The 22,798-nt window shown below is 42.0% G+C and overlaps 2 protein-coding genes across 2 annotated transcripts in view; one reads left to right on the forward strand and one right to left on the reverse strand.

Moving 5' to 3' along the window:
* ABCG5 (ATP binding cassette subfamily G member 5) overlaps nucleotides 1-22,798 on the forward strand; it is a 231,802-nt gene that overhangs the window by 189,145 nt on the left and 19,859 nt on the right. The window lies entirely within an intron of this gene.
* The window catches only part of DYNC2LI1 (dynein cytoplasmic 2 light intermediate chain 1), a 58,583-nt gene continuing 40,187 nt past the window's right edge, over nucleotides 4,403-22,798 (reverse strand). The window contains exons 13-24 of the mRNA XM_079969113.1: nucleotides 18,975-19,085; nucleotides 16,534-16,690; nucleotides 15,926-16,164; nucleotides 14,372-14,504; nucleotides 13,000-13,269; nucleotides 11,237-11,399; nucleotides 11,034-11,129; nucleotides 10,122-10,318; nucleotides 9,847-9,923; nucleotides 8,120-8,387; nucleotides 7,541-7,668; nucleotides 4,403-4,666 (exon numbers count right to left, since the gene is read on the reverse strand). Of these exons, the coding sequence (XP_079825239.1) occupies nucleotides 4,526-4,666; nucleotides 7,541-7,668; nucleotides 8,120-8,387; nucleotides 9,847-9,923; nucleotides 10,122-10,318; nucleotides 11,034-11,129; nucleotides 11,237-11,399; nucleotides 13,000-13,269; nucleotides 14,372-14,504; nucleotides 15,926-16,164; nucleotides 16,534-16,690; nucleotides 18,975-19,085 (1,980 nt within the window). The 3' untranslated portion in view covers nucleotides 4,403-4,525. The remainder of the gene's footprint in view (nucleotides 4,667-7,540; nucleotides 7,669-8,119; nucleotides 8,388-9,846; nucleotides 9,924-10,121; nucleotides 10,319-11,033; nucleotides 11,130-11,236; nucleotides 11,400-12,999; nucleotides 13,270-14,371; nucleotides 14,505-15,925; nucleotides 16,165-16,533; nucleotides 16,691-18,974; nucleotides 19,086-22,798) is intronic.

A 22,798-nucleotide genomic window follows, 5' to 3' on the forward strand; every position in this document is an offset into this window, starting at 1 on the left:
TCCCCATACCTCCCCATCCCTGCATCCTTATTTAATATTTCTTTAGCAACCCTTAGGTCCATTGTCTTAATTCCCTTTCATCAAAACTTTCTTAAGTTTTTTATTTACTGCTGCAATTCTTTACTTCTTACCCCCTGACATCTTAACATTCCTCAATTTTGCAATTATTTTTAAGATATATTTTGAATTTCTTCCAGTCCTCTTCCATTGTCTCTTTCCCTTGGTCCCGGATTCTGCCCGTCATCTCGGCCAGTCCCATAAAGTCAATCACCTTTGTTTGCCATTCTTCCAGAGTAGGTAATTCTTGCATCTTCCAATACTTTGCCAGTAGAATTCTTGCTGCTGTAGTGGCATACATAAAGAAAATCCTATCCTTCCTTGACACCACTTGGCCCACCATGCCCAAGAGGAAAGCCTCTGGTTTCTTAGGAAAAGTCCACTTAAGGACCTTCTTAATTTCATTATAGATCATTTCCCAGAAAGCTTTAACCTTTGGGCAGGTCCACCAGAGGTGGTAGAAAGTGCCTTCAGTCTCATTACATTTCCAACACTTATTACTAGGCAAATGATATATTTTTGCAAGCTTGACTGGGGTCATGTACCACCGGTAAATCATTTTCATAATATTTTCCTTTAAGGCATTACATGCAGTAAATTTAATACCGGTGGTCCATAACTGTTCCCAGTCAGCAAACATAATATCATGACCGATATCTTGTGCCCATTTAATCATAGCTGATTTCACCATTTCATCCTGTGTATTCCATTTTAACAGCAAGTTATACATTTTTGATAAGTTCTTAGTATTGGGTTCCAGCAATTCTGTTTCTAATTTTGACTTCTCTTTCTGAAATCCTATTTTCCTGTCCTGTTTGAACGTCTCATTTATCTGATGGTAGTGCAACCAATCTCGAACCATAGGCTTTAGTTTCTCATAACTCTGAAGTTTCACCCTTTCGCCATCATATTCTAAAATCTCATGATATTTTGGCCATTTAGAATCCATATTAAGCTTTTTTACTTCCCTAGCTTCCATTGGTGACACCCACCTAGGGGTTTTACTTTCCAACAAATCTTTATATCTAATCCAAACGTTATACAATGCTTTCCTTACAATATGGTTTTTAAAACTTTTATACACCTTTACCTTGTCGTACCATAAGTATGCATGCCAGCCAAAACTATTGTCATACCCTTCCAGATCCAAAATGTCAGCGTTCTCAAGAAGTAGCCAATGTTTCAACCAGCAGAAAGCTGCTGATTCATAATAAAGTCTTAAGTCCGGCAGGGCAAACCCCCCTCTATCCTTTGCGTCAGTTAAAATCTTAAATTTAATTCTGGGCTTTTTGCCCTGCCAGACAAATTTTGATATATCTTTCTGCCACTTCTTGAAACAGTCCATCTTGTCCTGAACCAAAACATTTCCACCTCTGCTTATCTGAATGGTTTTAACCGAGGTATAAACTTTTCTCCATTTTTTTTTAAAGGCACTAAATGTCCGAAGCATCAAATGAAACAAATGTCAGGATCATTTGCTTCCTTCACTGAAACGAAGAGGGCAAACTCTGTGGACAACCTCCCTGTACACTATGAAAATCCCATGCCTGATAGCAGGTCACTTTGCCATTTAAAATGATAGGGCTACTTTAGAAAATGAAATATAATACCACTCCTTGCCACATGGTTGCGAATATTTGACCCGCTCTTGGTACCCTCGTTGTCTGAGGTGAGGTGGCCAATGACTGGTGGTAAGGTCCTCTCTGTTGAGCATCCTCCCCAGGGAAACTCAATTGGCTCATTTTCTTCTAACCTGTAGGTGCTAGGAATACTGTTTAATGATCTCCGCCAACAATTTCTAGACCATCAACGTATTCCAACATGGAAACCAGAGACAGAGGTTATACACTTCTTATTACAGGGGAGAGACCAGGAGCTCACCAAGACAGTAGCTAAGTTCCTCTATTTGATTTTTTTGTCGCCAAAGTACACTACAGGATCTTGCCCTTGCTGGAGATCCACAGAGATGAATTAGATTGCTCGCCTCTTCTTCCCTTTGGCAAATGACTGTACTGTTGAAATGGCAATGAGATCACATTGGCCTATTTATTCTGAATGTTTGTATGTGATGCCAATAAAGGTTTGATGATGATGATGAATACTGTTTACCACTTGTAAATTTTTAAGGTTGAAAGATGGAATTTTTTTTAGAAACCCATATATATATGGCTAATGGTTGCATACTACATATATATATATATATATATATATGTAGTATGCAACCATTAGCGTAATGTCTGTTGACACTACTCTAATATTATTTTCAGCATGTTGGGGCAGCAAGCATTCTTCATCTGGTTCTGTCCTCAGAGGCCCACCGCTGCATGTAGTGGTGACATGAGGACAGGCCTTCTCAGTGCTGGCTCCCTAGTTGTGGAATGCTTTCCCCAGGGAGGCACCCTAGCACATTTTTATTCACTCAGGCCTTCGGATCTTAATTTTCTGCTTATCTTTCAGTGGAGTTGTGTCGGATTTCCTCTTTCTTGCTTTTATGTCTCTTTTCAATCCTTGTGTTTGTAAATCACTTGGAGTTCATTTTTGAAGTGTGTGTGGGGGGGAATGGACACATAAATATAAAGATAAATAATTGAGAATAATAGTAAGAGATAGCCCACCTGATTCTAAACACGCATGCACTAACACAAGATTTGTGATTGGACCTTAGCAAATATAAATTGGTTTAAACCGACCCTTTTCTAAAAATTATTTTGTGCTATGAATTCTATTATTAGGAAACCAAATGGACAGTCGCTTCCACTACCCCCAATCTCTTATTTGACTCAAGTGGTGCATCCAGCCATCAATATGGCACTTGGATCAGCACCACGGTCCAGATGTGCATCTGCATCTGCCCTGCGGCTGAGATCCTTTCTCCCTGAGCACATCCATCTTGCTGCATAGGGACCCAGGTGATTTTCTGGTGCTGTGGATTGTCCTTAGCACCACGACCGCAGAACCGAAATGTAATGTTTTTATTTTATTTTATTTTTTTTAAAAAACTTACAGCAGAGAATATTGCTTGTTTCTGGATCTTTTCAAAAACAGAATAGATTACAATTATTTTTAACAATGGGCTTTCTGTGTTGTCAACAATGTGATATTTGTGTGCGTTAACAATAAGCAAACAACATAATATATCAATGCCTTCTAAAAAGACATTATCAATTGTAAGGGCTGAGTTGCTTTTTTAAAAAAATAGTCAATATATGGGGCACTTCCCAGTTTCTCCTATAGCACCTGGTGATGTACTTTTGAAAAGTTTTGGGTTAAAGCATGACTTTAATGTAAGGTTAGGGCTTATCAAGTCTGCTCCCAGTTTTCCAGCAGAATTTGGGTGATGGTCTAATAGAAAAACACTGTGGTAAAGTACTTCTTGATGGTGGGCGGGGAGAGGGGGTTGAGGAAAATCCTTTTTTATTGCATGATATCCCATCCCTTACTAAGGATGCAATCCTGTACCCACTTACCTAGGAGTAAGCCCCACTGAACTCAGTGGGACTTACTTCTAAGTAGACATGTGCTGTGAATTGCTCAAAATAATTATATCGTAAATACATTAAACCAGGCTTTGCATATGGTGCCCTGAGACATTTTGGGCTGCCCATCAGCTCCAGCCAGCACAAAACACCTTGAGGGCACCAGGTTGCTGAAAGCTATATTAAAACAATAGATTGGCAAAGCCTGCATTAAAAACAACAACAAAAGTTGGGTTCCAAAAGGCAACAGAAATTCAGTTTACACCCTGAGGTTCTCTTCAAATAAAAAATAATCTGCTACATAACAAAGCATTCTTGGTTGCACTGTAACTCTTCCTAGAAAGGGTCTGCTCAATTCTCCATGTTATCAAAAAAATAAATAAATACAAATAAGGATTATTGATTAAATCTTATATTGGCATCCTTTGACACAGTTGATTTATATAGGGCAGATATAAGCCTCCAGAGCTTGATTCCAATGCACATCAGCCCAAAGGCATCATGGAAGGATGGGAGCTGTTGTCTAATATCTGGAGGTGTCAGAGTTTAAAGGTAAGAGATGTATTTCTTTGTGACTTATTGAGAACCATTTAGAATAGCACCCCATTCTCTGAAAAAATGCTTCCATATGTAAATCACACAGATCTTACCAGTGACACAACTATCTATGTCATCTAATCCTGAAGACTTGACAACAACTGGCTTCCTTCACCCCCTGCTACAAGAAGAATGTGGCAGGGACATAAATTCAGCATTTTAACCCGTTGTATTTTGCTGCCATCTGGTGGCTTATCCAAATCACTGCATGGCTGAGACCAATTAAGGCAAAAAAAATATCTTTGCAGCGTTTTAATAAACACAAACAAGAGTTTATGGACCATTTTAAGTGTTGTCTTTATTGCAAGAGTTAGATCTGGCTTTTAATATGGACCCGTGCGAACGCTCTCTCTTCTGCTTTCAATCCTGCCACCGGGATCAATGATGTCATGTTATTATTGCCAGTCCTGGTTTGATTTCTGCTTGATGAACCGGAGAGATAAGTAGTATAAAACCAAGAAGGTGGTGGAAATACTGACCAAGATGAGGTAAATTGCGTAGTGGGGCTGGAGGTCTAAATCCAGCGACTGGAGTACCTGTAAGTCAATCAAATTCCAATTAAATCAATCAGTTTGAATTCCAGTTAAATAAATTGTAATTGTTTACTCTTAAGTGAGTTTCAATCAATTAATTAAATTTCTAAATGTGCATGCGAGCGAAACAGTAGATCTGAAGATGAAACCATTATTTGTTCTGAGAGGAGTATGCCTGTATTACAGCTCAGTGGTAGACCATCTGCTTTGCATATAGAAGATCTCAGGTCCAGTCTCCAAGTAGGGAGATTTGTCCCCGGTCGAAAATCTTGGAGAGCTTCTATGAGGCAGCATAGACAATACTGAGCTAGATGGATCAATGGTCTGAGTTGGTATAAGTTGGTATAAACACCTTTGCTCTTTGGTACTTGTAGAACTCAGCAGCGAGGAGGATGTGGAGAAAAGTAGAATTAGTTGCCTTTGCTCTGGCGCCATCCACTGTTGGCCTCCTGCCTTATGCCCTACCAGCCTCATTAGGCCCCAGTAACTACTGAATTAAATGCTGCCCCATCCTGTTTTAAAATTTCTTCCATATACATTCCAGGAAAGAAGCAAACCCATTCTCCTTTTGACATTGCTCTTGTTTCTTTTTGTGTCCACGCTTTGCGGAAGCTATCTATAAAGTTCAGATAAGAGGCTCTTCAGTTACGACTGTCTGTCATTGCAAGAACTGTGACAACTCTCTTGATGAGTGCATGAGCATCATTTGAGAGGTGGTGCAGTGCAATTTCTAAACACTGTTTTCCAGCAAATTCACAGCTGAGGTGTGTAGAAGGGAATTATTGCTTCTTTAACAAAACAACCATCCCTCCAAATTTTCCCCATCATCCCTCGTTTGACAATCGCAGCCACAACAAAACACGAGCAGGCACAGGAGATTAAAGAAAAATAGCTAGAGGCTCCAAGTTGAAAGTTACCCCCAGCCCAGCTGCCAGCCATGACTGAAGAGTCTCGGTTGTGTGAATGGGGCTTGCAAGGAAAATACATTATATTCTTTACACTCAGAAATGGAAAGATGAAGAAGTTCCCACCAAAGAAGAATGGATAACCAAACTGATGGACTATGTTGAATCAGCAAAGTTAACAGCTAAAATAAGAGAACTTAGTGATGATTTTTTTGTTGAAGAATGGAAGCCTTTATCAGATAATTTAAGGAAATATTACACACATACATATATACAGTGGTACCTCGGTTTTCAAACATAATTCGTTCTGGAAGACCGTTTGAGTTCTGAAACATTCGAAAACCGAACACTCAACAGCCGAAAGCTAGGCCTCAGGATCTTACAATCAGCAGAAGCGGTGAAACATGTTCGACTTCCGAGGTTTGTTCAAAAACCGAAGCATTTACTTCCAGGTTTACGGCATTTGAAAACCAAAATGTTTGTCAATGGAGACATTTGAAAACCGAGGTACCACTGTACATATTGTGAATTGAGGGGAGGTGCCATGACCTTCCACCATCCCCCCCCCCAAATCCCCTCCTGCAAAACTCCTGTGCAGCTGAATTGACTGTTCTCAGCACCGATCAGATGATGGTCAGTGAGCGTGTGCATCTTCAAAGGGGCACGACCAGAGCCAATCAGCTGGTGGGTGCTGGCAGCACTTTTTCAAAAGCGCTATGGGTTGGATGCTGAGAGGGAGCAGAAACGGACCTCGAAGGGGCTTCTTCTCAGCAACCAGAGCCAGCTCCTTTGGGGAAACACTGTCAGTGTCTAGCAGCTCATGGGTGCTGAGAGGCAGTTGCTTTGCAGTCCTCTTGAATGGCCACGGAGTGGAGCTCCTTTAGAACTGCATTCTTGCCACCAAGCTATAATCAGGGGGACTTGCGCCCAGGTGCATCTGTTGAGAATTGCAGGGTGTTGCAGAAAGATGAGAGTCCCCTAGTGCTCAGTAAGACTAATTGCCTTTCATTAGGCAATTCTATACTGGCTTATCGACAGAGGCCTCTCGGTGTTTCATAGTTTAAAATCAATAAAACAATCGGCATTAATAATTGTATTAATTGGATAAAATCGGTATTGTTATAATGAGGCTGCTATTGGAACAATATTGGTAAATCAATAAAAATCTGGTCCATGGAGTCACGAAGAGTTGGACACGACTAAATGACTAAACAACAAAATAAAGTAAATCCAGAGTACTCTGTGTGTGTCTGTGTACCTAAGTCTGCAACCTGCACAGGGGTTACGTTCCAGGGGTCAGACCTAAAGCCAAAATCGTGTACAGTAAGACTGCAACTTATGCTCATTTTTCTTATGTGATCGCAACCTTACATGGGCAATAAATAAATAATCTGGAAAAATGTGAGGGAAATCAAAATACGCAGTGGAGAAAAAAGGTCAGACGGTGGCAGAAGGGTGGGAAACTAGCAATCCCATCAGCCATTGCACTCACCCTGGGAGAGTATCTGGGCGCTGTCAGAGAGTTGGGGAGTGAGATAGGGACTGACAAGAGCATGGAGAGCAAGCAAAGTGGTCTGAGAGCAAGGGGAAGGTGATCTGAGCAAATGGAGGTGGTTTTTTTAGGGGGCCCTCCTGGCTTTATGTGTTTTTGCTTTGGGGCACAGTTCCCAGAACTGAACCCTTGTGCAAGTAGCAGACTTACCATATAGTCAGAACCCATTGAGTTCAATGGCAGGTGGGATTGCCAAAGTCATTTTTCCTGGAACTGCGTACCCTTTCCACCCCTTTAAAATTGTTTTTTTCTTTTTTGCAACATGCATGAAGCTGAATGTGCACAAGGTAAATGCATGTAAGTTGCAGGTTGGGGTGTGTGTGAGTGTGCAACACTAACCCAAAATTGTGGTTAACACATATGCACAATATTTGAATAGCTATATTCACGAGAAATGTTACCTAGAAAGAAGTGACTTACTAGTTTTCCAGGAACTGGATAGGTGATATTGCCAAAAGTCATCGGGTAAGTGCGTCCTCTAAATTGAACTTGCATTACTCCTTCAAAACTCCACCTGACAAAAGATACTTTGGAAATCCAAGTTGGAACTGGAAAAAGAGGGAAGCAAAGGGAGCCTAATTCAACACAGATCGTGGACCCAAAGAAACAAGATCTTTGCCCGAAATTGCACAAGAGCATGGTGCCCAAAATGGCTGCCGTGCTCTCGCAGAAAAAACAGGCTGTCCTGTTTTTTCTGGTGCAGTTGATGGGTATGCTAGCATGTGACCCCCAGAAAGTTGTCCAGAAGAGAAAAATAATAATTTATTACTTGTACCCCATCCATCTTTTGCCCCAGTCACTCTGGGTGACTGCCAACAGAATATAAAAGACAATGGAACACCAGAAAGCTCCCTGATACAGGCCTGCCTTCAGATATCTACGGAAAGTCGTATAAATGCTTAAATGGTTTTCCACCCGTGAAATATGGCATTCCATTGCTTCCTCTGCTTCTGTTAATGTAGCTTTCTGCTTGTCGGCTGCCTGGTGTTTCCAGCTTACCTGTCCACAGGTTTTCCAAGCTTATGAAGAAGCCTCCGCTCATCAAAAACATTGTGTACAGAATATTGGCAATGAAGGCCGAGATATGAAATGTTGGCAGCATTGCAGACATCCACATCGTCATGGTCCGGGCGCAGAAAGTGACTAGCATAAGCAGCAGCAGCATAAGGAAGAAACATTCCGGTTCCGGACGGAGGTTTGCTAGCCAGTAGATAGGAACCCCATAAACTATCATTAGGAAGAACTGTTCTGGAAGTTCTCCTAAAACCTGTTTGAGAAAGGAAACATCACTGACCTTGAGGGGAACGCCCACCAATTTATTCCACATCTGAGGCCAAAAAGAATTGTGGCATAAATGGGACATTGTTTCCCTCACTTTCTAATGCTGGGTTTTGATGCGACAGTGGAGAGGGAACACATGGAAGAGAGGTCCTGGCATTTTACTGTTTTTCAGATCAGGAGAATTGCCATCATCTGCCAGGGTAGTGCCAGGATAATGGGTGGATTTTCCATGTGGCAAGTGTATGAGCTGGTCAAGAGACTTCTGTTGTTTCTTTTTGTTTGGAACAGATCAGCAAAGGAGAAATTAGAGACAGAGGGGGAAAATTAAGTGAGGGCTAGGTACTTCTTTTCTTTGCTGAGGTTCCTGCTTGCGCCTTAAAAGGTAACACACGGGGCTTTTTTCAGCCAGAACTTGCCAGGTGGGTGCCATTGCCATTCTAAGAGAACAAGGGAGGTGTTCATGGTGAGTTCCGGCACCTCTTTTTCTAGAAAAATAGCACTGGTAACACATATATTGCAAGACTCTTTAAAAGCTGCATTTCAGCTGGCTAAAGACCATTTGTTAAAGCTCAAAGTGTTTTACAATGTGAATTGATTCTATATGCACCTTTTTCTGTGACTATCACCTAATCCTAATTAATTGGGTATTATCCTACATACTAGGGACGCGGGTGGCACTGTGGGTTAAACCACAGAGCCTAGGATTTGCTGATCAGAAGGTCGGCGGTTCGAATCCCCGCAACGGGGTGAGCTCCCGTTGCTCGGTCCCTGCTCTTGCCAACCTAGCAGTTCGAAAGCACGTCAAAGTGCAAGTAGATAAATAGGTACCACTCCAGCAGGAAGGTAAACTGTGTTTCCGTGCGCTGCTCTGGTTTGCCAGAAGCGGTTTAGTCATGTTGGCCAAATGACCTGGAAGCTGTACGCCGGCTCCCTCGGCCAATAAAGCAAGATGACCGCCGCAACCCCAGAGACGGCCACGACTGGACCTAATGGTCAGGGGTCCCTTTACCTTTTATCCTACATACTGCTGCTCTTTCAAGCGGCGGGGGTGGGAGGGGGTTGCATTTATGTATTTAGCTATATGGATCAGCACAACTGATTGCATTTTGGGACTCTTCTTTGGGACACTAACAAAACATTAACATAACAAAACATTAACATAACATAACATAACATAACATAACATAACATAACATAACATAACATAACATAACATAACATAACATAACATAACATAACATAACATAACATAACAACAAAACACTGTCCTTACAGCACAACATCAGCCCATTACTGGCTTTCATTCTACAATTAATCATCATCTCTCCTAGAGTTAATAGTTCAGTGCTTCTCAAATGGTGGTCCATGGCTCCCTATGTCCCAGAAGCATTTCCAAGAGATCAGAGGGGATTGGAAGCCATCTTGCTACAACGGAAGCCAATTACCTTGGCGGAGAAATATGGGCTAACAGGATACAGCCCATCTTCAAAATCCTGATACAGTACAGCTTTTTCAGAATGGCCTATAGGAGAAAGCAGAAATAAACCATTGTGTTTCTTGTTAGAATGACAGGTTGTCATTTTTATTTATTTATTAACATTGCTATTGCTTTCTGAATTTTTAAAACCTCTTAAAAACTTCTTTTTCAAACTTTTTTTTTTTAAATTAAAACCTAAAAAAAAAAAAAACCTTCTAAAACTCTTAACGCTGTAAAACTTACATTTTGTTACAGTTTCAACAACCACAAGGTAAGGAATCAGAGCTCCTAGCATAAACAGAAGTGCCGATACATCCGGAATAGACAGACTTTTGTCATGACCATAATATAGGAATCCCATTAACAATGACATTAGAAGAGCCTCAAATCCACGGATCAGCAATGCTGAGAGATCTCGGAAATCATTGGAGATCTGGCGGCTACAAAAAGAAATAACATTATCAACTCTGAGCCTAAATTATCTCCTCACTTCAGGGTGGAGAACATATCTATGGCTACCACAAGGAATGATGTCCACCTTAAATACCTCGGGGAAGCCTTTGCTGTCTGATAGCATGATTAATAGGTTAAGTTTGTGCATTTGGACCTAAATAGACCACCTGTATTTCTAGCTGCTGCAACCAACCAGATCCCTATGATCTTGGCCCTAGGACACAAGGTGAGGACCATTCATCCATATCCATAACTAACAATGCCATCAATCTTACAGGAAGTGTACATTAACCATGTTAGATGGTCATGTCTGATACAGATATAGTCCAGGAATTAAATAGGCATACCAACTAGAAAGGGCCTTCACTGCAGTGGCTCCCTGTCTATGGAATGCTCTCCCCAGGGAAGTTCGCCTGGCGCCTTCATTATACACCTTTAGGCGCCAGGCAAAAGTGTTCCTTTTTAACCAGGCCTTTGGTTGATCTTATTGATATCCAACACCCTTTTAGAATGTGGCTTTTTTTGGAGGTTATTGCTTTTGGTTTGATTTTATATGTTGTGGTCTTGTTGTGAACTGCCTTGAGACCTCTGGGTATAGGGCATTGTATAAGTTATAATAATAATAATAATAATAATAATAATAATAATAATAATAATCCAGTCTGATATTTGCAATCTTACCAGGGCTTGAAACAACATTACCTTAGCAAAACAGTGAACTGCTGTAACCATCCAGGCAACTGATCGGCCGAATGAGAGTTCACAGTAATTTTCTCCTCCAAAATGAATGTAGTAGAGCTGTCAAAAATGGGCAGAAATGGGAGATGGGTTTATTCTGAAACCAATTTCTTTATATACTGCCTTGATATACCGCCATCAAAGCTCTTTACGGCTCTTGTTCTTACCTCTCTGCAGAAACAGTGACCATGTTGTCTCTTGGTTTGCTTTTCCATAAGCGGTCATCCACGTTTTTAATGTTTTCATGAAACATGGCAGCAAGTGAGCGAGCCCTTTGCTTGCTTTCCATCTCCTTTTCTTCACTCTGCCTCTCGATGCTGATCAAATCAACTGTAAGACAGGATCCTGAGTAAGATCATATAACCCACACATGCTGTTTGGCGTTTTCAGTTTCGTATCTGAATTTACGGTTATCTTTTCAGAGGTAATTGAATCCTGTCTTCCAATTCTGTTTAAATTCCCTGCCTGTCAATTTAGGATTGTACTTCATGTGTCTAATGAAGTGCCCACTGATAACGGCATCCCTGATAGGTGACCATCCAGAAACACTAAGAACCTGCTGGATCAAGCCAGTGGTCGATCAAATCCTGTTCTCACAGTTGCCACCGAGATGTCTATGGGAAGCCTGCAAGTGGGACCTGAGCTCAAGAGTTTTCTCTGCTTCTGTGATTTCCAACACCTGGTATTCGGAAGCTTACTCCCTTCTGCTGTGGAGACTGATGCAAATAATTCATCCAGTTTCTCTACAATCTCCTCGTCCTCCTTTAGCATACATTAGACTGCCTTGTCATCCAAGGGTCTAACAGCCTCCCTAGCTGCTCTCCTGCTACTAATAATGTATTTAAAGAACTTATTGTTTGTCTTTACTCTTTTAGTAAACTCTGACAAAGGAGAGGCTGCCAGCTTCTCTTGCAGTCTGTTCCACTCTTGAAGAGGCCATCATGAAAATCGTGGTAATGTTTAGCCCAGTGGTAGCCAATGTAGCTTATTAGCAGATGCTATAGACTACAGCTCCCATCAGCCTCAGCCAATATATGACAAGTAGGGATGGTGGGGATTGTAATCCACAACTTCTTCAAGGCACTATGTGGTCTACTAGTAGTTTACTCTAATCCTTCTTTAAGATGTGGTGTTTGTTTTCTCTATAACTAAACAAGCAGATTATTGGGGCTAGAGCACCACTGTTAACCCTACTTCAAGTTTCTCTAAGACAGGCATGAGCAAACTCTGGCCCTCCAGATGTTTGGGACTACAGTTCCCACCATCCATGACAACTGATCCTGTTAGCTGGGGATGATGGGAATTGTAGTCCCAAACATCTGGAGGGCTGGAGTTTGCCTATGCCTACTCTAAGAGAGTGGTTGTTCCATTGCATAACTGCCTCCCTTTTAACCAACTTGTCCTTCTGTCTCTATCTCTGTCTTCCAAACTGGTCTGGTGTCAAACTTCAGGGGGTCCTTTGTATGATGCCAGCTATGGGCTTCCACCTTCCCAGCCCCAGCCCCCAACCAGGGCAGGCCAAGTCCTGCTTGTGATGGCACAGGGGAACTATAAGTTTATAGATCTACCTGGATTATAGAGATTGGAAAACAAGTTGTAGAGGTGGGGTTTTTTGGTGGGGGAGGGTAACTTAAAATGGCAGATGAACACAGCAGATGAGAACTGAGCTTGGCTCCCATTCAAATAGTACAGCTGCCTGCCACTGAAAACCATCTTGCTCTGGGACAGTGAGGGGCCTTTCTAAACTTCTGGGGTCCTTGGGATGCCCCCAAATCAAACTTTGGTATTGTTTTTCTGCCTTTCCCATTGCCACTTCCAAAGGTAGAGGGGAGAGTTTTCTCTCCTCTACATAATCTGATCATCGCTGGCTATCTGCAGACGCTCAGTTTAAACAAATCATAACTCTTCCAGAAGCACTTATTATACCAACCATAGAAATCTGCAGGATTGCTGTATGTTGGACAAGGATATCCCATTTGTGTGAAGTATTGGACCATGTCTTGGGCAGCACCAGAGTAGACTGTGAGTCCAGATGTCATCAAGAGAACCAAATCAAAAAGCTGGAAGATATCCGATCTTGGCTGGTGAACTGACAGAAGAACTAATCTATTTCCTCTTGCTAGCCTAGACAGCAGTATTACCAGGTTGTGGGCGGTAAAGCTGTCCAGCCCAGCTGTGGGATCATTGAGTATCAAGATTCCTGCCAAAGAGGAAGGAAAGTTCATTGCAGTGAGTTCTGTATGTATCTGATTAGGTTGGTAGCTTTCACCTTCATCCTAAATATGTTCTTACATAGCTTGGTGGCCTTGAAGAGGGAAGCTTGCTCTCGTCTACGCAAACATAATTTAAACCTAAGAAAATGGTCATGGCTGTAAAGCATTATTTTCTTGTGGTGCTATGCACCCTGATCCCACATTCAGCCGGGGCGCATACCTCCTAGGCCAACTCGCGGAGGAAGAGGAATGCGGGGGGAGCCGCACCACCACCACCAGCATGATCCCGGTGGGGTGCCATCGCTGCCACACCCCCTGCCCGTGCTGGTCACCACACCCCCGCAGGCAGTGCACCCCACCCCCCGGACGTGCACCAGCCCCACCTGCTCTCCATCTCCCGGTGCTGGAGCATGAAGCTCCACCGCTGCCTAGGCCCTCACCCCACTGGAAATTAAACACACACTCATTTCAGTTGCCTGGATAAAACATTGGTGAACAGATATTTCTGGCCACAAACAACTTTATGATGTGCCCACCTGAAAATCAAAGACCATTTGTAGAGCTACTCATATTTCCCTTGCCCCTGCAGGTATCTGAAAATGCAGAGTAACAAAGACACGGTAAAATGTATTTCACCATGTGGCCAGATGCTACAGACAACCAGTTCCTTATGTGAGTCATACACTTGAAAGTTAAAAGAGAACATTGTGGGGTAGGTAAAGGTAAAGGTAAAGGTACCCCTGCCCGTACGGGCCAGTCTTGACAGACTCTGGGGTTGTGCGCCCATCTCACTTAAGAGGCCAGGGGCCAGCGCTGTCCGGAGACACTTCCGGGTCACGTGGCCAGCGTGACATCGCTGCTCTGGCGAGCCAGAGCCGCACACGGAAACGCCGTTTACCTTCCTGCTGGTAAGCGGTCCCTATTTATCTACTTGCACCCGGAGGTGCTTTCGAACTGCTAGGTTGGCAGGCTGTGGGGTAGGTAGCCACCCATATTCACCCATGGCTATGTCAGCACCCTCCTTTATCCAGCACCCAAACCACAGCCCTGGGAAGGAAGCACAGCAGAGATGCTTTTGGATGTTCTTACCAGGATTCCATAACAGTTGGACCCCAATGCTCACTCGTCTTCTCTCCCCGCCAGAAACACCACGGATGTATTCGTTCCCTACTATTGTGTTTGCACATTGCCGCAATCTCAGTTCTGCTATAACGTCTTCTACCTGAAGAATTAATGAGAGGACAGTGTTCCTAGCAGTACTGTGGAATGCCATTTGCAAATAAACATCATAGAACAGGCACCCTCAAACTTGGCCCTCCAGATGTTTTGGGACTACAACTCCCATCATCCCTAGCTAACAGGACCAGTGGTCAGGGATGATGGGAATTGTAGTCCCCAAACATCTGGAGGGCCGAGTTTGGGGATGCCTGTTATAGAAGGATCTTGGCTATGGAAAGGGCATTGCTGTACTTTTCTAGAAAAAGTGGTCTGGAACTTGCTATGAATGCCTCCCTTTTCTTTTATAATGGTAACAGTGCCCACCTGAGAGGTGCCAGACCTAAGTTCCAGCTGAAAAAAGCCCTGGCTGTAGAATACACTGCTATACTCAGCAGTGGCTTGCTGAGAAAGGGCACGGTGGTTGACACAGTGTAAATGCACCGTGATAACTAAATCCAGCATTCCTACCAGTGTGTTTGCACTGCGCTGACCTTTCCACTGCCTTGCTTCTCCCTCAAAGTAAGCAAGAGCAACCCACCTCCCGGGAAGCTAGCGTAGTAGCTAGCTACCACCTAGCGAGCTGCTTCTGGCTTATATAAAGTTCTGTGCAGAAACACCGTTTTAATTTCAGAAAGATGCCTCCTGAATACTATCTCTATCATGTCCTGCTTACAGAGTTCCCAGAAGCATATGCTTGACCACTCTGGGTAACTAGACGGGCCTTTAGCCCAGCAGGGCTCTCCTTCTGCTTGTAATTTGGGGCAGTATGAGACTGATAAGTTGCACTAGCACAAGGGTGCAATGGGATTTCCTCTCTGCTCTTCTGTAGGTGTCCTGCAAAGTCCCCAAATCTTCTGGAGAAGGTTGGAGGGATCTCCAGAACAGATTGGGGGGGCACAGGAGAGAATGCTACGTTGCACGAGGAGAAATCCTTGCACTAATAGTGTTCACCTTGGCACTACTTTGTATGTTGCCCTTTGTTTCCAGGTAATTGAGAAGCAATGACTCTGCGGCGCTGAAGGACTATAGTGTGGAAGCAAGCTTGGAGTTTTTGCCTCAGGCACCAACATTGCTAGGGCCGATTTTGCCCTCTAGCCCACACAGTCCGTAGCCATTTGCATTTTAAAGAATCGACTTTTCTATCAAGGCATTTCTTTTCCCATCTATGCCTCTCCAGAGTTAGACAAGCACTTGGCATGACAATGTGCCAATTCATATTTTTCCATCAAAGAGCACAAAACAAAGTAAAATTGCAAGCCATCCACAAAGTGGAGATATTAGGTAAAACATGCTCTATCATTGATTGAAGAAAAGAAGATGAATAATCACATTCAGATTAGCTTTTCTTTATCCAAACAACTCATACAGCCACTTAGCTAATGTTATTAAATACATTCTTGACAACTTAATTTTCATTCTAATTACCCTTTTTTCTCTTTGTGAATCTGAAAACATCTTGGGGAGACGCAATTTTGCAATGAACAATAGTGTTTCTCTGACTGTCAGGTTGGGTAGCAGTCTGTCGTCTCGCCGTACGTGGGCAATGCATTTCTTTGCCAGCTGGCGAGTGCAAGGTTTTCCATTTATCAAGATTTCACCTGACGTAATTTTGCCTCCATGGTCCCTGCAGGTAATCACGTCAAACAAAGACGTCTTTCCGCAAGCTGCAAATATAACAGGTCCAGATGTTAAGTAGCTACGGGAGACCAGCTGCTTCAGGTTCTTCACCCCAAAGCATATATGAATCTAGGGGACTTACTAGATGTAACCAGACAGCCATGTGGATTTCATCCACATTTTCTGATCTGTTCAAATCTAAATTATTTGTACAGAAGGTAGTTAGACTAGCTGCAGTGGTAATGGGGGGTGTTCTTCACTGAAGACCCCAGGCTGGCTTAAAGTGCTGTCTCTCCTCCACCTGAGGCAGCTGCCTCACTCTGCTCAATAGTAAGGCCACCCTTGTTTTATTGTCTTTGAAAATATAGCAAACAAATGCTGAAACTGAGCGGATTAAAAAGGGATTTAATTCTTACCAGAGCTCTCTATGAGAGCCAGCATCCGCCCACTTCTGACTTTAAAACTCATATTTTGTATAGCTGCCACATGGGAATCGGAGTCTGGGCCGCACTTCCAAGGAATTTTCAGCTCCGCTAGTTTCTCATACCAGGGAATCTGTGAGGCCATATTAACCTATGAAAGATGAATGGTGTTTTTGTTAAGTAGAAATGCCTGACTGATGATGATGATGATGACTTGTCAATTGCTCCAGAAGGCTTTATCAGCTGAAAAGTAGAGTAATAATGCTTCAGATAAAATAAGGAGGAATTCACTGTAATTTCTAACAAGTCTAGAGCTGTGGAGGTCTATTGGACAGTATTTTAATCCACTAATATATAAATTCAAATCCCAACTCAGTGCTTTTCCAGGTGAAATTTCAGGTGTGATGTTCAGGACCACAGAAATATCCATCATGCTAAATGTTTAACCTTAATTTTATTAAAAAGCAAGGATGCACTCTTATCTAGCTGTAAGTTCTATTGAATGCAATAAGACTTACTTCCGATGCGCAAGATTGCAGTGAAAGTCCCTAGCTCTTTGCGGAGATATAATACAATTGTTACTAAGAAATAAGCCTGCTTCTACCTTCCAGCATGTTTGCAAGAGCACTGACAGATATTAATCCCTGCCTTTTGAAAAACACAATCCATTCATTTAGTAGTGTAATGTGTTTCAGCTTAGGCTAAAAGGGTTTTTTAAGGTCCTTTCCAATCCTGTAGTTTTATGGTCTCAAGACTGGATTCTGCAGAAACAGACTGCTAAAATCATCAGGGCAGTTTCTTTCTCCAGTAAGCTGCCAAGACAGATCTGTTAAGTATCTGCTTTGCAATGTAGAGTAATGAGTAATGAACATAACCAATACCAATATGTTAAAAGATATATAATCAATACCAATTTGTTAAAAGACATAGGAGAAATGCATTCAAGCACATTTAAAAGTCTTTAGGTTGTGTTGAACTAAATTCTACTCTTAGCAGATCTATTGAAGTTAATGGGTCTATGTTTTAACATTACTAGAGCTACTGTAAGCCTGAATATCTTTGACTGCAAATTTACTGGGGAATAAGTTCTGTTTAATTTAATTCAATGGAGATTACTTCCGAGGAGACACATATTGACTGTTAAGAGGTCTAAGAGAAATACACTGAGTTCATATCACGGACCACGCTTGGTTATGAAAAAATCTGGCAATTTCAGTTTCTTTCCATTTCTTATTTTTCCAATCTTAAATTTGGTTTGCCCTGTTTCTACATACATTTAAAAAATGTAAATTATAAAAGTCTTCATGAAAATTTGTATGTATTTTCACACACATTTCTCCACACACACATATTGTTATGCAATTTTGCCTAGTATAGGAATTTTTGTAAGCAGTTTCCCTGTAATAAATATATTCCTAGATGCATTCAATTTTGAATGTGTTCGCTTCTACTAAAATATGCATTATTATTTTGTAACATATTCTTTGGCTGGAGAACTGCATTACAAAATTCAGAGAAATGTGTATTTCAAAGGAGATCCATACTTTGGTCTGCATATTTCTTTGGGAAGTGCAGGCTTGGTAAAGGTAAAAGTAAAGGGACTCCTGACCATTAAGTCCAGTCGTGACCGACTCTGGGGTTGTGGCGCTCATCTCGCTTTATTGGCTTCTGGCGAACCAGAGCAGCGCACGGAAATGTCATTCACCTTCCCGCCGGAGCAGTACCTATTTATCTACTTGCACTTTGATGTGCAAGTAGGCTGGCAGCAGCAGGGGCCGAGCAACGGGAGCTCACCCCCTGCGGGGATTCGAACCACCGACCTTCTGATCGGCAAGTCCTAGGGTCTGTGGTTTAACCCACAGTGCCACCTGCGTCCCATGCAGGCTTGGTAATTTTGCATTAAAATTAAAACCCTACCCTTAACATTTTAATCTCCAACCATTAACCCAGCATTCCCTTCCTATCGAAGCAGAACCATTTATACCCTGAAATAGGGATGGGGAGAAAATCATTTCAGTCCACATTTAAAGGTGAAGCCATCAAATCCACACTTTTTGAAACAATATGAGAACTGAAGAACAGCCATCCTTCAAAATTCACACTTAACTGAATTTTGTGTTTTAGTTCTCCAACAGTATTTACAAAATGCATAAATTAGGGGGAAAGTGTGCATAAAAATGAAATGTATTAACAAAGATTACATTAACAAATGCATTATATTAGGGAAATTGCTTGCAAAAATGTGTGCATTTGTCAAAACTGTGTACAAAAAAGGTGTTTATAGTGGGAATTCAAACCAAAATGCTAATGAATTTTCATTAGGATTTTAAAAAATTGTAAATTGCTTTTATAAAATTTCGGCTTGAATATTTTAAGCAGATGATTACCATGCATTCTACCTCACTCTATGGATTTAAATAAATTCCCCACTTTACCTGGTAGTTGAGATCTCTGACCTCTAGAACATTTGATTTGCCACTGTATGTGAAATAGAGGCTGTTATCATCTTCCGAGCAAAAAATTCTGTCTTGAAATCTCTTGTTTACCTGTATAGAAATCATAACCAAGATGTTATTTGCATAAAGCTTCCAATTATCTTAAAAACAAAGAAGGGAAGGACAGTAAGTGTACGTTTGTCAGCTAGAGCCGTGTCTCGTGTAACAAATCAAGATGTTATAGCAGCTACAACTGTGTTTGGGGATTTTGATCCATTTGGGGATATGATCCACAAATTCATGGTTGTCTCTGGCTCTTTAATATGTACCCATGGTGTGTTCAGGAATAGATTTGCTTTCCACTCTTTACAATGAATTCCCAATGTGCCTAAAGAAGCTGCACAGCTATGGTTGTACCATTTAAATCATGAAACTGGCAATCCCAGTTGAGATATTTTCCAGTCTGCTTGTGTATTGGAATTGTTCTTTACTGTTATATTGTTGATTGTTTGCTGTGTTTGGCTCTTTTGGAAGGAACTGTAGGATAGAAATATAATAAACAAATTAAAACAATAACATATCCTACAGGTCATTCACCACTGTTCTATTCACTAATTCAATTTTTAATCTTTCAATTCAAGTATGACTTTTTACTACATTGTATTTCTGAATTTTTTTCCATTTATGAGTCATATTTGGTTTTAAAAGCTAAAACCACTTCCACTCTGCCACCCCTCCAAGTTCAGGTAGGTAGCCGTGTTGGTCTGATGCAGTCAAAATAAATAAATAAAATAACAAATTGTCCAGTAGCACATTAGAGACCAACTAAGTTTGTTCTGGGTATAAGCTTTTGTGTGCATGCACAATTCTTCCCCTCCAAGTGTCAGCCTTAAATTTCACTCACTTTGTCGGTCTCCTCTTCCCCCAGGGCAGGTTCCCGTTGAACGTTTTCCATCCTTTTGTTCTCCACAGCAGTAACTTTTGCTCACTTCCTTTTCAACCGATTGTGTGTTTTCTCCTCTCACTCCAACATCTCCTGCTCACTCTAAGAAGGTAACCCAGAGTAACCTAAAACACCTGGACCACACCCACTTCTGAAATACTGTGCTTACTACTGTGCTATAGTAAGGGTAAAGGTTCATCAGATAATAATTATGGTTTGCCTATCACCTGCTACAGAAACATATTTTTTTATTATACACTGAAAAACTACAGAGTTTTCTCCTTTCGGCTAAGCACCTGGTTTGTTGGGAGCCAGGGATCTGACGACCTGCAAAGGAAGGCCCCACCCTTTATTTTCCTAATTTGTGATTTAAAACATGACTGGAGGCATCTATTGTAGCAATCCTGAAATTAATAAATTTGGCAGCTTGCAAGGTACATTATGTTCCCAATAAAAGTGTTACTTTACTTCCTTGGCAAAGCTCCCAGGAGATGGTGGGGGAGAGACTGCGCCTGTGCAATTGTTGTTGAATTATATGGCACCAGTTGGAAAATGCCAGGACACTCAGGTTTTGTGAGCCAGTGTGGTGTAGTGGTTAAGAGTGGTGGACTGGTAATCTGGTGAACCGGGTTCGCTTCCCCGCTCCTCCACATGCAGCTGCTGGGTGACCTTGGGCTAGTCACACTTCTCTGAAGTCTCTCAGCCTCACTTACCTCACAGAGTGTTTGTTGTGGGGGAGGAAGGGAAAGGAGAATGTTAGCGGCTTTGAGACTCCTTAGGGTACTGATAAAGCAGGATATCAAATCCAAACTCTTTTTCTCTTCTTCTTGCATGATGGATGGCGAGGGAGCAGCTGCAGTGACCTGCAACACCTGTCCTCCTGTCTGAGAACGTGCAAAACTTTACCTACAACAAATGCAAATTGCTTGCCTTGCTAGAAGAGAAGGTACGGAAATGTGAGGCCCCTCTACCACTTTGTGGCAACAAGAGGAAATTCTCACTAAACCAGAGTGGATTGTCCTGGAACAGAGATGCAGGTAGGGTGCCCCTAGGGAGGGAGGAAGATCACCCAATGCAGGAGATGAACCCCTGAGGAATGTTACACAAAAAAGCAGGACTGTCAGGAGCCATGCTGTGTCTCTGGAGCTGCAAAATCAATTCCACGCCCTCACCTCGGACACCGATCCTTGGTCAGAAGAACAAGAACAGCAGCTGCAGACCTCAGACACACCAAGATGGCAGTGGAAGGCACAGTGCACAGAACAACTCCTGCCACTCCCCAGGGAAGGAAGAGATGTCTAGTGGTGGCAGGTGTCTCACTTCAGAGGGGGGCAGAGACAGCAGTGTATGAAGGAATGTCTCATGCTTTCGGTTGTCTCTATACTAATGCACAGAGTATGGAAAAAGAAAGAACCATTTGGGTGCTTAATAAAGGATGATAAATATGGCCTAACAGGCATTACTAAAACCTGGTGGGATGAGACTCGTGAATGTAATGTAGAAATTGAGGGTTATAATCTGTTCAAAATAAACAGACCAAACAGAAAGGGAGGAGGAGGAGCATTATATGTAAAGGATGTGTACATTTGTGAAGCAATCCATGACTTGGAGCATAGAAGGCAGATTGAGAGTATATGGGTAAACATTGTAGGAGAGGGGAAATGATCTTCTTGCTATAGACTTCCATGCCAGACTGAGAATTTGGACGATGCCCTCATACAGCAGATTATCAAACTTTCAAGGAGAGAGATAGTAGTAATGGGAGATTTCTTGGACTTGAACTCTGCCAAGAACGTAAGGTCCAACATATTCCTCCATTGCCTTGCTGACAAATTCATTTCCCAGGAGGTAGAAGAAGCAACAAGTGGCTCATTACTCTTGGACCTGGTCCTCACCAAAAGGGAGGAACTGATCAACATAGTGAAAGCACAGAGAACCTTGGGAGGAGATGATCATATTCTCTTGGGTTTCATTATACAAAGGCAAGGGGAAATTGAGTGTAGTCAGGCATGCATTCTGGACTTTAAGAAGGCAGATTGCAAAAAGCTAAAGGAACTACTGGTTGAGACGCCATGGTCAGAAATACTCAAAGGCAGTCAGAGATGGGTGGGAGTTTCTTAAATGTGAAATATTCCAACAAGAAACAAAATAGGAAGCACCAAAAGAAACTGGTATGGCTGCATAATATTACAGATGATATCAGATGTAAGAGTGGCATGTATAAGAAATGGAAGAAAGGAGAAATCACAAAGGAAAAGTATAGACACATAGCCAACAGTTTCAAGGAGAAGGTTAGGCAGGCTAAAGCTGAGAATGATCTCAGGCTTGCAAGAGAAGTTAATTTTTGTTTGTTTGTTTGGCTATGTATGAAGCATGAGGTAAAAAACAAGCAAGTATTAGGTTCCTTGAGTGGAGAAGATGGAGAAATGCTCTTGGGTGACAGAAAAAGGCGGAACTGCTCAACACCAACTTTGCCTCTGTCTTTACCCAAAAGGAAAGCAGTGCCCAACCTGGTGACAACAGAATACAGTGGTACCTCTGGTTAAGAACTTAATTCATTCTGGAGGTCCATTCTTAACTTGAAACTGTTCTTTTTTAAAAAAAATATATTTTATTAAGGGTTTTCTTGTTTTACAGTGTAAGTGTAATGCCTCGTATTTTTTTCCCCCGTGTAACATTTTTACAAATCAATTTCATTTGTTGAGGCATTAGGGGGAGAAGAAAAAAGAAAAGAAAAGAAAAGAAAGAAAGGAGGGTGGAGGGAGGGGAGATGGATGGGGGTGGGGTCGGGTAGCGGTGTTTCTATTATGCTTAATGTATGTAGTTTGGTGTCAGCGTGCTTGTGTTGTTCACTTGTGTTCCTTTGGTGGTGAGAGAGGTT

The sequence above is a fragment of the Podarcis cretensis genome, assembly GCF_951804945.1.
Source record: "Podarcis cretensis genome assembly, chromosome: 3".
Lineage (NCBI taxonomy): Eukaryota > Metazoa > Chordata > Lepidosauria > Squamata > Lacertidae > Podarcis > Podarcis cretensis.